Consider the following 13,100-nt stretch of genomic DNA (forward strand, 5'->3'; position numbering starts at 1 on the left):
TTCGGGTAAGAAACGAATTGGGTATCGAAGTAGATAGTGTGATGATTGGTTTAAGCCGCGGCCTGTGTCACTCGAGCTACCCAGGACTGAAGAAAACTTTGTACGGTAGAGTTTTTTCACTTTGACACTAATTTTACGGTAGAGTTGCAGAGTTTCTACGACAAATTTGTGTGTAACAATGATTCCGGGCCCCCCGCAAAAAAAAAACAACGATTCCGGGGGAAATGGAGATCGTGCCGTCGTGCAGCAACTGCTTCCGCAGCGATCGACCCGAGCCGTCGGATCAGAAAACGAGTGGCCGGGATCGCGCGCCTCTCCTCTTCTTCCCCGCCCCATCCCCCCTCTCCACCCCGCCGCTCTCGCTCCGTCATTCCCCTACCCACCCACTCAATGCGGCCGCGAGTGTGAATCGGATTCGCACCCCACCACCGCCGCGCCCCGCCGCAGCTTAGCGGCGCCGCCGACGCCTCGCCCGCCTAAACCCCTCCCCCTCCCCACAGGAAGCCTCTCGCGCGCGTCGCCGCCATCGCCGTTCCCCTTCTACCTCGTCGCGTCTCTGCCGTTTCCGCCTAGTCCGCAACCTTGGGCATTGGTTTTTCCAGGTACTCCTACGAGCTTCCGTTCATTCCGGGTTTGCTTAGTTCCAAACTAGCCTCCCGGCGCACCTTCTAGATTGGGGTCCCAGTCCGCCATTCCCCCAAACTGAGGTGTTATTTTTTCGAGGTACTCCTTGTACGGTGGGAGTACTTTGTAGCAGTTCAAGGAGTTGATTTTAGAATCATTCCGAAAAAAAATATGATTTTTCTACACCTACGTTGTTAACTGAAACACGATAAAATATGCTCTGGACATTCTCGAAGTCCACAAACCTATACGGCGATTCCCTAGACCATTCTTGATCTGTGGACAACATGGTCAATTCTTTGAGAGGATAACCGCTCGAGAGCCATAATAGACAGATGCTGAATTGGAGGGTAGGTTGGATGGGTCAGATGCTCTGTTGTTCTATATTGGTATGGTGGCATGGTTGTACTTTCAGTCATGCGTTCAGCGATAAATGGAAGTCTGTTTAAAATGCATAGTTTTTTTTTTGTTCTCTAAAAAGTACCCCGTACATGGTTTTAGGTGCTAATGAGTTCATTCAAAATGGGGTACTTGGATTTATTGGCTCTCTTATGGATGGATTTGTATGTATCGTTTGCCACATTAGAACTGGCAGTTTTTACTTCAAACTTTCTGACCTGACTGCTATCAGAATCGAAATAGTATTACGTTTCGTGCTTTCCAGCTCAAAGCTTTTGTACTGTGAAATCAAGTCATTGACTCTTTGCTATCTAGTCTTATATACTATGGTTGTTTTATTGATGCAGGCGTTTGATGTGGTTCATCTAAGCCATAGGACGCCCAATTTGTTTGTTTAATTCTAAGCACGCTTCTGACACAAAATGTCATTGCTTCTTCGCTTCAATCAATTGAGGAACAGCATGTGGAGTAGTTGCCCTGCCAGGTTGCTTATGCCACATGCTGGATTGTCACTTGGAAAGTTGCTTGATCCAAAAAGCTATGAGAGGCGCCTTTTCTCAACAAGTGTTCAAGACACGGCTAGTTTGCACAGTGCGAGCCTGGGTTCATGTATTTCCGGAATTCAGCCATTAAAGTTTCAGCAGACTTCTGAACCTGAGCCATCTGTGCCTCTTCTTATCTTTGATATTGAGACCACTGGTTATTTCCAGAAGATCACTGGTAATGTCCAGAAGGGTAATAGAATCACTGAGTTTGCAGTCCGTGATCTTTGTGGAGGAAAGAATAGCACATTTGAAACTCTCCTTAATCCTGAGAGGGATGTTCCTGAATACCTTGCAACTGTCAATAACATTAACACTGATTTGGTGTGCAGACCTGATGTCCCGAGGTGTGTTTCTCTTCCAATGCACTCATGTTATTCCCAATGCCACCACGATATCCCGTCCCTTCACATTAGTCGCCGAGCCCAAATGTAATGAAATTGTCAGTAATTAGGACACACGCGCACTTGCACGCCTGTGCGCATACCCAACTTTTTTGTTCCTCGACATGGTGCTGTCAACAAAGGCCAAACGAAAGTAAGTCTATTTGTTCAGTAAATTTGGTTGTCGTGTTTTGATAACTATCCATACTACTAGTAAGTAAGCGTCTCTGAGTCTTTCTTTTTTGAAAATCTTGTGCATTTTGTAAGTTTTTACAATGGATATTTGGTTCTTTGTATGTCTGACTCTGTTAACACTGAACTTGCTCTAATGGGTTGTTTGGATAGCTAGTCTTTAGAGAACCAGTTAGCTATAAACGTGTTCAGGAGTTTTAGAGAACCAGTTAGCTATAAACGTGTTTCGGAGTCTAACAAACTAAAACTCTGTTTGGGCAATCTAACTAATCCTTGGATAAGCAGAACTTGGTTCTCGTAATACCCAAAATCTGTGTTTTTTGAAAAACGACTCCGAGACGTTTTTGTGCAAACGCGTTTTAGAAAAATGGGTCTTGCGTGCGCCTGGGCATGGCGCGGAGCTCCATGGAGAGGAACGTCTTCTGGCGCCGGCACCGGTGCCTGACCTGCGACGTCAGGAGACGCGACAGAACGTCACAGCGGACGGCGGCGTTGGGTGGAGTGGCAACTATGCTCTGTACGGCCATGTTGTTGGTGACTTCGTAGTCCTGCCGACCTCCCCGACGGCGTGCCCACACTTTTCCTCCAGCCCCGGCAAGGCCGCCGTCGTTTGGTTGACTGCTAGGGGCATCACGGTGCATGGCGTCGAGCACCCTCACGAGCTCTGCGATCTGCCGCTGCCTGGATATTGATGCTCATGGATGTCCAGCATTGTGGGGCACACTGGACGTGTTCGCGCTAAGGACCTCGCTCGCTGGCGCCGGAGCTACGACGGTGCTGGGAGGACGAGTTGACGCTATCAGCGGCGGGCGCCGTTACTGCTGGTTCGTAGCACCGATATCACGTTGGTATAAGACGACACACCGGCCACGCAGAACAGGACGTCCATCCCCGGGCAGAGCTTGTACGGTACAGGGATGTAGGAACGGCAAGCTAGGCGAACAGGGAAGCGCTCGCCAGCGTCCATGCGGGGAGTCATCGAGGCCGACCCGAGTGGAGCAGCAGCGTCTAGGGGTTGAGGCCGGAATCGTCGAGGCTTAGGCTGGAGCTTGGAGGTCGTCAATGTCTAGTTTGAGAAAGAGAGAGATGGTCATGGGATGCGTGGGGTATCAAAACATGTTTTTCCGTAAACTGGTTATTCATAAAATATCTAGTAAAACTGGTTTTGCTAAAAGGCAACTAAAAACTCGTTTTCTAAATCCACGTGGCTTATACTTGCTATCCAAACAACCACTAAGTGTTATCTTAATCTGAATAATGTAGGTTCAGTGATGTACTTCCATTACTACTGGCATTTGCTCGAAGCCGCCAAACTCCTGGCAAACCAGTTATATGGGTTGCCCATAATGTAAAAAGATTTGATGGCCCTTTCCTTGCCCAAGAGTTTGATCGTTGTTCAGCTCAGATCCCTGAAGATTGGCTGTTTGTTGACACCTATTGTGTGGCAAGGAAATTGCCTAAGCTTCTGCCATCAGAAGGTACACCATCTTTACTCCAGGGCTGTTGGGTATAAAAGCACTTCATACCATCGGTTTTAGGGTATAGCACTTTTGCTTGCAAGGGTGGTTTTCTGTTTTGAGATTCTTTCTTGTACTCCATGATTTCTGTAATGCAATTCCATTTCCCATGTTTGTGTCCTCATATAAAAGGTGCCATGTTTGTGCTGTTATTTATTATTTATTTGTTGTCCTTTGGTTCTGGGAATATGAGGACCACTTTTGTTGAAGTGGCCAAGTGTTTTTTTTGCTTTTTATTATATGCCTGTATCATTTTTGCAGTCCCAGTTAGTTACCTACATTGTACCATTTGGTAAATCCACAACATAAATAACCTTAATTACACAGAATTTTACTGTTTTCTGCAGATAAGAAACATCTCCTAAACTTGGAGTCACTATGCAAACGCTATGAGATCTCTGTGGAAGGCCCTTCTCATAGAGCAATGCAAGATGTGATGGCATTATGTCATGTTTTTCAGAAAATGAGTTTTGATCTACAACTGACACATGAAGGATTAATGAATGAGGCCATCAACGCTAGTTATTTCAGCAAGTATCTTAACTAAACATTTGTTGTTTCCAGCTTCCTTGTTAAGTGGTTACATTTATTTGACTTTCCCCAATAGGATTAGCCTCTCCTTCACATTGCTGGATATTATTGCCTTTTGTTGAAACATCTCAAGAATTATGGCTTCTTTTTATTGAAAAGTAACTGCATTTGTCAGTGAAAGCCCTACTGTGGGAGCTGGATTATTGATATTTACCCTTGCATTAACATGTCAGGTAGAAAACTATTGCCAGGTCGTTTCTGTTGGCTGATTGTTGGATCTATTTCATAAGGGATTATGCTTCAGCGGTCTATTAATTACAAAGTGGCATTTCTGTGATGATTTAGCTTGCGTTAGGCATGGGCATTAGGAAAGAAAACCTAGCACTGTTTGTAGTAGCATGGTATATGTCATTAAAATTGTTTGAACCTACGCTAGCAATACATCTGCTGATGCTATTTCTTTCAAATTAAGTTGAATAAGGCATATTTGCCTGTAACGTGTGCTCCTATACAGGTACGGATTTCAGTTTAGTCTTTGTAGTCATTCTCGGGAACAATTTCGTTGTTGCTTGGTGCATTGCTATTTGATATTGGCAACCGGACCAGATCTATGGTTGGTATGTCAATGCTGCATGCAGAACTGAGACTGCTATATACGCGTTCATTACCTTACTTTGTTACCTTACGGAGATATAGTACAGCAAAAATGATACCTACGCAAGAGGTCTTTGTATTGGTTGACCCTTTGCTGGCCACATGTTTATCATGGTTTCCACTGTTATGGTACTTGTGGAACAAACACTGCTCGGATAAAATGTTTTGTGGACTATGGCAGGCATGGCATGGTCCTGATCTGTTTCCAGTGGGTGCAGCTCCCACACTACACTCTGGTCTGATCAGTTAGACAGACTCTGGTGTTAATTAGCGTCTCCGTAAATTGTAGAGTAGTCATTTCCGTTGAGCTTTGTATTGATGCTCTGTTCTGTTTTATCCCTGGCAACATCGACATGGCAAGTCAATCCTAGTGGCATCAAGTATCCTTTTACCATCTTTGCAAGTCCCAAGTAAATTATTCATCTCAAATGAAACTAGTAAGAACATGGGCAAGAAGATTGTGCAAAACTCATGTTTCAGGTTTATCTGGTTACCTATAATATTTTCTTGTTTATGCTGATGAAATGAAGCTGGTGTAGGTTTGGCCGTTTTGGTAGGCCTGGATGAATGCATCGTGTCTTTTCCATGTATTTACCCCGGAGTCTGGATGCATATATTCTTTTTTATTGGCTGACACTAAGAACTCATCGAGCTGTAATCTCCGTCGTCAAATCATGTCAATTCAACAATTTAGATTGCTTCAACGGCGTGTGCTCAACATGTTTAACATGGAATTAACATCATGCTAAACATTAACATTTGTGCTAATCAAATAATTAATGTGTAATTGATATCCTACCTAATATCAACGTTTAGTTAATTTTCTTTTTAATATCAACTGCACGTATGCATTTACTAGTTGTCTGAACCAATATCTTTGTCAGAATGTCAAAACAAAACCTTGGCCATGCTTTTTCAGCACCCTTTATTTTTTTAATAAAGGGACAAGGCATGCTATCCCAGCGTGCTGTTTCACACCATAAGTTCCATCTAAAACTGAGGCGGAGCCTGCACATTTGTAGCTGCCCGCACTGTTTACACGGTAAAATTCCCCACTCTCTTCTTCCATCCCACCGCTCTTCATCAAATTTTTGCCCTTTTCTCACTCTCTTCTTCCAACCCGCTGTGGACCCATGGACCTGGAGGAGACACTGCCGAAGATGGACGTGGTGGAGGATTCGAGCATCAAAGCGAAGGCCGCAAAAGAGGAAAAACTCAGAAAGTAGAAGGCCAGCAGAGGGCGTGCTGGTGGCAGGCGAGGCGGTGGGCATGCAGGTCGCGTACGTGGTGAAGGTCAGGGCGGCCCGGGCCGCGGGGCCCCGCGGACCATGCAGGTGCCGCCATGGCCGAAACATTACAAGACCCTGTACTTCTACGCCACCAAGCAGCTGGGTAGGCAGTCCCGGGCATCCCCCGCCATTGCCGTTCATCGTCTATGTCAATGTGGCGCCGCTGCTTTTCTCTGAGTGTTCATCGCCGCCGCTTGTCTGGACGCGAACGATGGGCGTGGAGCAAATGGGTGCTAGCACGCTGTTCTCTGGTATGCCTAAAGCGGCAGAGCCGGCATACGACGACGTGGACATAGAGATGTATGAGATGATCCAAGAGGGAGGCAGAGGAGGAGGTTCCTATGAGGACGGGCAGGTGGATGACTCGGAGCCAACCTAGCCCGACACCTACACCAAGTCGGGCATGCAGCAGGACACCCAGCCGGGCACCTACACCCAGTCTAGCACGCATCAGGACTATAATCAGCTGGGCGCAGACACACAACATCAGGATTGGGCTGCCGGACAACAGGAGGAAGAGGAGGACGACGATGGCAATGATCTAGATGATTTCAGTATTCAAAGAAGAGGGGCAGAGGAGAAAGCTTCAACATGCGGGAAGACGAGCTGTTGTGCGATGCATGGTTGGCTACTAGCCTCGATTCGATCCATTGAACGCAGTAACTTTTGGGCCAACATTCATACTTGGTTCCGTATTTCGCGCCCTACTCTGACGCGGTCATCTGCAGCCGTGAATGGAAATCCCTCAACCATCGATGGTATATCATCCAAGGGGACACGTTTAAGTATTGCGGCCACTTGAGGCAACTCATTGCATGATGGCCTAGTCGTGCACAAATCACCGAGTAAGTAAGTTCTTAATATGTGTACATCACTTGCTGGATATGCATAGTTTTGTAGATCATTTGTAGCTGAATATGCATAGTATTGTAGTTGGATATGTATGCAATATTGTGTAGATCATTTGTAGCCGGATATGCATAATTTCGTAGATCATCTGTAGCCGGATATGTATGCATTGTTGTGTAGATCATATGTAGATGGATATGCAAAGTTTGTAGATCATTTGTAGCCGGATATGTATGCATTGTTGTGTACGAAGTAGATCATTTGTAGCCGGATACTTATAGTTTTGTAGAGGGATATGTATGCATTGTTGTGTAGATCATTTGTAGCCGGATATGCATAGTTTTGTAGCTGGATAAGCATTGACAATATTTTATTTTATAGCATTCTCGTGCGTGTAATGTGTTCCAAGGAGTTGGAAAAGAAAAACTTCATCATCATGTATTATTGGTTGAAGTTAAATGGACCAAGTGAAACTTATACATTGCCAATACCGTCGTAAGGCATCCAGAAAGAAACCGATAACCCAACCGATCCAATAAATAAACCATCCAAGAAGATTAGAAGAAATGCGATGAACGTATAATGCCAAATAGCCGACTCTCGCATCCGTATTTGCGACAGACGGATGCGGCGTGCGCTTTGCGGAGATGCCCTAACCTTTTCTGTGATCTGCAAGCAACCCTGCATACTTTTAAAAGCCTCCGTACTTTTAAAAGCCAGGTTTCTCGTGAAGCTCTCGATTTACAAGTGCAAAGCTTGTTTCCTTGATCTTTGCCTCTTTGGCCAATACAGCAGCGTGGTAGATTTATCCTAGTGACAGTAGTGAGAGTGTATCTTCTTCCAAACATCCACCAGCACAACCGTAAGAGCAAGTACAATAGAGCTGAGTCAGCCGGCTATAAGAAATAAACTAGTATATTTTTGCTTAGTTGGAGGAAAGAAAAGAGGAGAGAGAAGATAAGCGGGCTTTTGGTGAAGAGCCAGCTCTAACACGTGCTCCTAGGTACTTTGTGAGAGTGAAAGGTGGGCCATATAATAAAAAAGTAATACACTCTTCTAATCAACTATTGTACATATTGGCTATAAGGTGAGCTATAGATGACATGACAATGGCTTATAGCCAGCAGTTGGCTATACTATTAACCAGAGGAACACTCATTGTAATGCACGGTGGTCACTCATGCCCATCGAGCTAGTAACGCATGTAATGATGGTGTTAGTACGAGCCTCCTGAGAAATATCTCGTTCATCTGTGGCTGGGCAGGCTACACCTGGCCGACGCGCGCACACGCGTCATGCAGAGACATGCAGTCCCCACCTCGGTCCCGTCTCAACGCCCGGCGAACGAGCACCGTCCACCTGTGAGCGTGCTACAGTGCAAGAGCATCCGCCATTATAACCGGCAGACGAGTCGGTCGGCCAAGCAACTGCTCTACCAGACTCACTCCACACTCCGCTTCTGTGGAACGGACGAAGCTAACCAGCAACAGCGAGCGATGAGGCCATCTACTATGGCTCGAGCCCTCGCGGCCGCGGCTGCCATCCTCGCCGCCGTGGTCTGCGTCGGCGCGACCCCGGAGACGACGTGCAGGGCGGCGGCGGGCAGCGACAGGCGCGTGGACTACCACTTCTGCGTGTCCAGGCTGAGCCAGCACCACGACAGCCCCGACGCCGATACGTGGGGGCTGGCCAAGGTGGCCGCCGACGTCGGCGTCCTCATGGCCGGCAACGGCGCCTACGACATCAAGGCCATGCTCGCCGGAAAAAAGGAGCAGCCAGCGGCGGCACGCGGGCCGCTGGAGCAGTGCGAGGCGCTGTACGACAGGATGGGCTCCGCGTTCGCCGAGGCGTACGACGGGATTGACAGGCGCGACTACGCGACGGGCAAGGAGAAGGCGGGCGAGGCTGCGTCCCTCGCGCGCCGGTGCGCCGCCGCCTTCGCCCGGGCCGGCGTCGCTATCCCGTCGCGGCTGGCGAAGCAGAGCGCCGACTCGGCGCAGATGGCCATCGTCTGCACCGCCGTTACCAACCTCATCAAGTGATGTCTGCACCGCATTGTTTGCCCGTCGAGAGAAATGGGTCATGTTCTGCATTGTTGGTTGCTCGACCGTGATGTCATTCATGTACGCTTGTGTTTGTGATATCGGTCGTTGATAGTGCACTTAGTGGTAGCAGTAGTACGACGTTCTTCAGTGTGTGTCAGTGATCATTCAGAAGGGAATAAACAGGTGAATTATCTTTTCCATCTAAGTTTACAGATTTGCTTGTATCGTCATCGAAATAAATAATCGATCTGGATGTGTTCTTTTCACCACATTCATGGATTCATCGGCGTGTCACTTTCCGCACCAAAATAACCGGCGGCGTCTGTGCCAAAACACCCCAAGTCGCCGGCGACGGGAGGGCGTGCACACGCTCACGCTCCCCTGCTTCCGTGCAGTGCACGAGGCGAGCCCGGTGGTCCCTTCTGAGATCTGAATGGCACTGTGATTTTTTGGTGGAGACGCCTCCAACCGCCGCGGAGTACGGGCCAGAGAGGAGGAGCAGTGCTGTCATCGTCCATGTCGAGTGCGTGGCAAGACGCCGCGTGTAGGGGGCCCCGTGGCACATGACATGCCGCGGCCGAATCAGTGTTGCCACTATCAATCAGGTACAGCGCCGAGCCGTGGCCGCACACTGCCTGCACTCCCAGGGGCGGAGCCAGAACTTTTGTGAAGCCTGGACAAGCTTGAGTCTAAGTGTGATTTGGAAATTAAAATCAAGTATTTTGGTACATGATGTATAAATAAAATAGCCCCAAACTTCGGAACCACAAATGCACAATAATAATGAAGTAACAATATAAACATGATAGTCATGTAAATGTAATTTTAAAGTGAACTACTATATGATATATCAACATTCAATTTATAACCGTTCGCCGAGTGTGACAGTCGGCTACCTCATTTTGATAGAGAGCTTTGCCGAGTACCTTTCCTCGGGTACTTGACAATGTCTTTACCGAGTGCTGAGGTACTCAACAAACTAAAACGGCGACCAGTCAACGTAAACGACTCCTATCACATGGAATGTTGCGTTTGTCGAGTACCGTTCCTTCCATACTCAGCGAAGACGGGTGCACCGAAGGGCGGCACGTGTCTTGGACGTTTTACGAGTGACGTCTTCGGCTAAGCATTTGTGGGTTTGCCGAGTACCTGCCACACAATACTCGGCAGAGATGGCTCCATTGGAGGGTACAACGTGCCTTTGACGTTTGCCGAGTGTTACCTTTGGCAAACGTTCGAGCATTTCTTGAGTCCCCTCTCGATGACACTCGGGAAACAGCTTTTGGCAGGGCTGCCCAGGTCATGCCATGTATCACCCTTTGTCGACCGTTCTCGAGAAGGCTCTCTCCAAACCATCCTAGAAGCTAATAGATAATGTCGCGTGACAACATAAGTCATAAACACAAGGCCATGCATAGAACAAAATAGAGAGTTTATTCCAACGAAAATTAGACATGAACAAAATATGGTAGCAGATCAATTGGCTATGTATTGTCATCTAGAGCGTACCATTGCATTATGGCTCCACCAAGGTCCACCAAGTATCGAGAAACTTTTGGCTCGGGACGGTAACCCTATATTGATGGAGTAAGACTTTATTTTTTTTAGAACGAAGACGCTTAGACGCGTCCGGCTTTAAATTAATAAAGCCCACAACAGGCAGCGTATCGGATCTAAACCCGAAAAACAGACGACACGAGCACGAAGGCTCCCGGCCAGCGTTAACTTAAGGTTTACACACGAAAGACCTGACCAGATTAAGTGCGAAACGAGTACATGGCTCATAGCCAGAGCTTAGAGCACGCAGGCTCGCTCAATCACGAAGCAAAAGGGCCACAATCACGATGGAGACGTGGCGGGAGGCTCCCTAGCCAAAATGTAGACGGCACGCAGACGATCTTGGGCATGCTTCATCTTGCCAGCATCCTTGCGCCTCACCAACGGACTCCACTGCTGCAAGAAGAGGTTGCATTTATAGATGATGTTAGCAGGGTGCGTTGGGAATATACCCTCGATCGCAAGTTTATTCCTAGTTAGCCACAGAGACCAAGCTAGGGCTCCGATACAGCTCCACAGCACGCGATTGTTGCCTCCAGAAGCAGAGGCGAATAAGCCCGCAAGATCGGAGGTCGATCGCGGGTTCCAAGAGGTGTTAGCGGCTGTTCGGACCGCACTCTCCAAGAAAAATGAGCTAACGGGCAGCAGAAGAAAACATGATTCGCATCTTCCGCGATGTGACAGACCGCGCAAGTGCTTGTCGATGGGCCGTTCCGTTTGGCCACGTTAGCCGAGGTGGGCAGTCTATTGCGAAACAGCTACCAAAAGAACACCTTAATCTTGAGCGGGAGATGCACTAGGCAGGCCTGGCTCTGGCACATCTTTCGGTACAAAGATTTGACCGAGAATTTGCTGGAAGGGGTGAGAGACCACGTCACGGTGTCCGCGTGCATGGAAAGCGACACTGGTGCGATGAGCTCACGCAAGAGTAAGACTTTATTACCCTCACAAAAAGAAACAAGGCCATAAATAGAACTAAATTTGCCATGTTACTAGTAAAAGTATAGCTATATTAATTAGCATCCAAACATCCTAGAAGATACTACTCCCTCTAGTGATCTAAGCGCTGTTATATTTCTTTACGGAGGGAGTAGAAGATAAAATAATGATTTTCTAATTCACATAAATTAAGTGTGTGATTTGTGATTTTGTGAATATACTCAAAATAGAGAGCTTGCAAGAAAAGAGGAAGACATGTAAAATATACCCCACCGCCTGACCTCATAAATTAATTGAAGTCCTAAATATATCAATCTTCAAATTAGTTAGCAAAACCTTACATGTTGAGGAGAAAGGGCACGAGACGAGGAGTAGTCGAGGATGTAAGTCGTGCCGAACAGGGCTGTGAGTGGTTGTTTCCTCTCAAGTACTAATTGTTTTGGAAGAAGGGAATACCAGCCCAAACACTACTGAACATTAGGCTTGGTCAGGGAGAGGACTAATTAATTAGCACATTACTCCTATTTAAATATTAGTTGAACACTTGGTAGAAGCTCACGTACACTGCTGCCCGGGTGAACCACGATGCATAGTGGGATTTGCCCCGTTGTTTATCACCTTCGCACGCAGTCCCCTGCCCAGGGAGCCCGGGCAAGTGCCCCGGGTGGCCGGGCGTTAGCTCCGCCACTGTGCACTCCACTCCACTCCACTCCCGTGTTCGGCGCGGTGGCTTGCGCTGGGTGGCGGGCTGCCTCACGCGACTGGTCTGGCGGATCCCCGTTCCGGTCGTGGAGGTGGCGGCCCTTCGTGTTGGAATATTAGGCAAATTCATGATCAATTTTAGTAAATATAATTCATGACTACAACAGAGAATAGCATGCAACAGCCTAGCGTACTAGGTGAACAGAAAGACATGTACAGCGGCATCGCACATGAAACAACAACTACAAATAGAGACATGGACAGATCATGATGAACATACTGTTCTTTAGGCGAGCTGGAGGTCCTTCTTGGTAGACCACCACTTGATCCTCTTGATCAGTGTCTCCACCTCCTCTGGGTTCCCCCAGGCGATGCCTTTCTTCTTCCAGGACTTGAGCTTCCTTAGAGGCCCTGCAGAGAAGGCTGGGACTTTGGCCTGGCCGATGGCAAGTGACTCGGTGATGTAGAACAACTTGCGCTGCCATTCCTTGACCATCTCGATGAAGGTGCCTTTGAACCAGTCGGCATTCTGGTTCTTGCTAACCATGGCCCCTGTCGGAGTTATGGGTCACGGGTAGGCTAACCCGAGGCCCAGGACCTTTCAAGACATCGGGGCAGGCCGCGCCCCTCAGGCCGAGTCCCAGGAGCAACTCCAAAATATGCCGAGTCCCAGACGGCGACTCCAAGACAAGCCGAGTCCCAGACGGCGACTCCCAGATAAGCCGATTCCAAGCTGGTGACCTCCAGAGAGGCCGACTATGGAGAGTCGGCCCATGACTCCTCCCTCATATCGAAGTACGATGCGGGGTACGGTCACGGCATGGTCGTTCCCCCCTGCTTATGAAGGGTCGGCATGGCTACAGTGAGCCGTATCGCT

At 48.0% G+C, this 13,100-nt stretch overlaps 2 protein-coding genes across 2 annotated transcripts; both read left to right on the plus strand.

Moving 5' to 3' along the window:
* The first annotated feature begins 362 nt into the window (after window positions 1-362).
* LOC119365723 (exonuclease DPD1, chloroplastic/mitochondrial-like) lies at window positions 363-4,372 on the plus strand. Its single transcript, XM_037631370.1, has 4 exons — window positions 363-602; window positions 1,371-1,912; window positions 3,404-3,618; window positions 4,005-4,372. The coding sequence occupies exons 2-4, from the start codon at window positions 1,446-1,448 to the stop codon at window positions 4,202-4,204; spliced, it is 882 nt and encodes a 293-aa protein (XP_037487267.1). The 5' UTR covers window positions 363-602; window positions 1,371-1,445; the 3' UTR covers window positions 4,205-4,372.
* A 4,039-nt stretch (window positions 4,373-8,411) lies between these two features.
* On the plus strand, window positions 8,412-9,230 carry LOC119365724 (pectinesterase inhibitor 8-like). The gene has a single exon (XM_037631372.1). The coding sequence runs from the start codon at window positions 8,477-8,479 to the stop codon at window positions 9,020-9,022; it is 546 nt and encodes a 181-aa protein (XP_037487269.1). The 5' UTR covers window positions 8,412-8,476; the 3' UTR covers window positions 9,023-9,230.
* The last annotated feature ends 3,870 nt before the right edge of the window (window positions 9,231-13,100 follow it).

Source organism: Triticum dicoccoides, chromosome 2B (genome assembly GCF_002162155.2).
Source record: "Triticum dicoccoides isolate Atlit2015 ecotype Zavitan chromosome 2B, WEW_v2.0, whole genome shotgun sequence".
Classification (NCBI taxonomy): Eukaryota; Viridiplantae; Streptophyta; class Magnoliopsida; order Poales; family Poaceae; genus Triticum; species Triticum dicoccoides.

Coding starts and splice junctions, on each gene's coding strand:
- LOC119365723 (XM_037631370.1), top strand. CDS start 1,446: ATGTCATTGCTTCTTCGCTTCAATCAATTGAGGAACAGCATGTGGAGT. Junction 1,913..3,403: donor TGCAGACCTGATGTCCCGAG/GTGTGTTTCTCT, acceptor TGAATAATGTAG/GTTCAGTGATGTACTTCCAT. Junction 3,619..4,004: donor TAAGCTTCTGCCATCAGAAG/GTACACCATCTT, acceptor TGTTTTCTGCAG/ATAAGAAACATCTCCTAAAC.
- LOC119365724 (XM_037631372.1), top strand. CDS start 8,477: ATGAGGCCATCTACTATGGCTCGAGCCCTCGCGGCCGCGGCTGCCATC.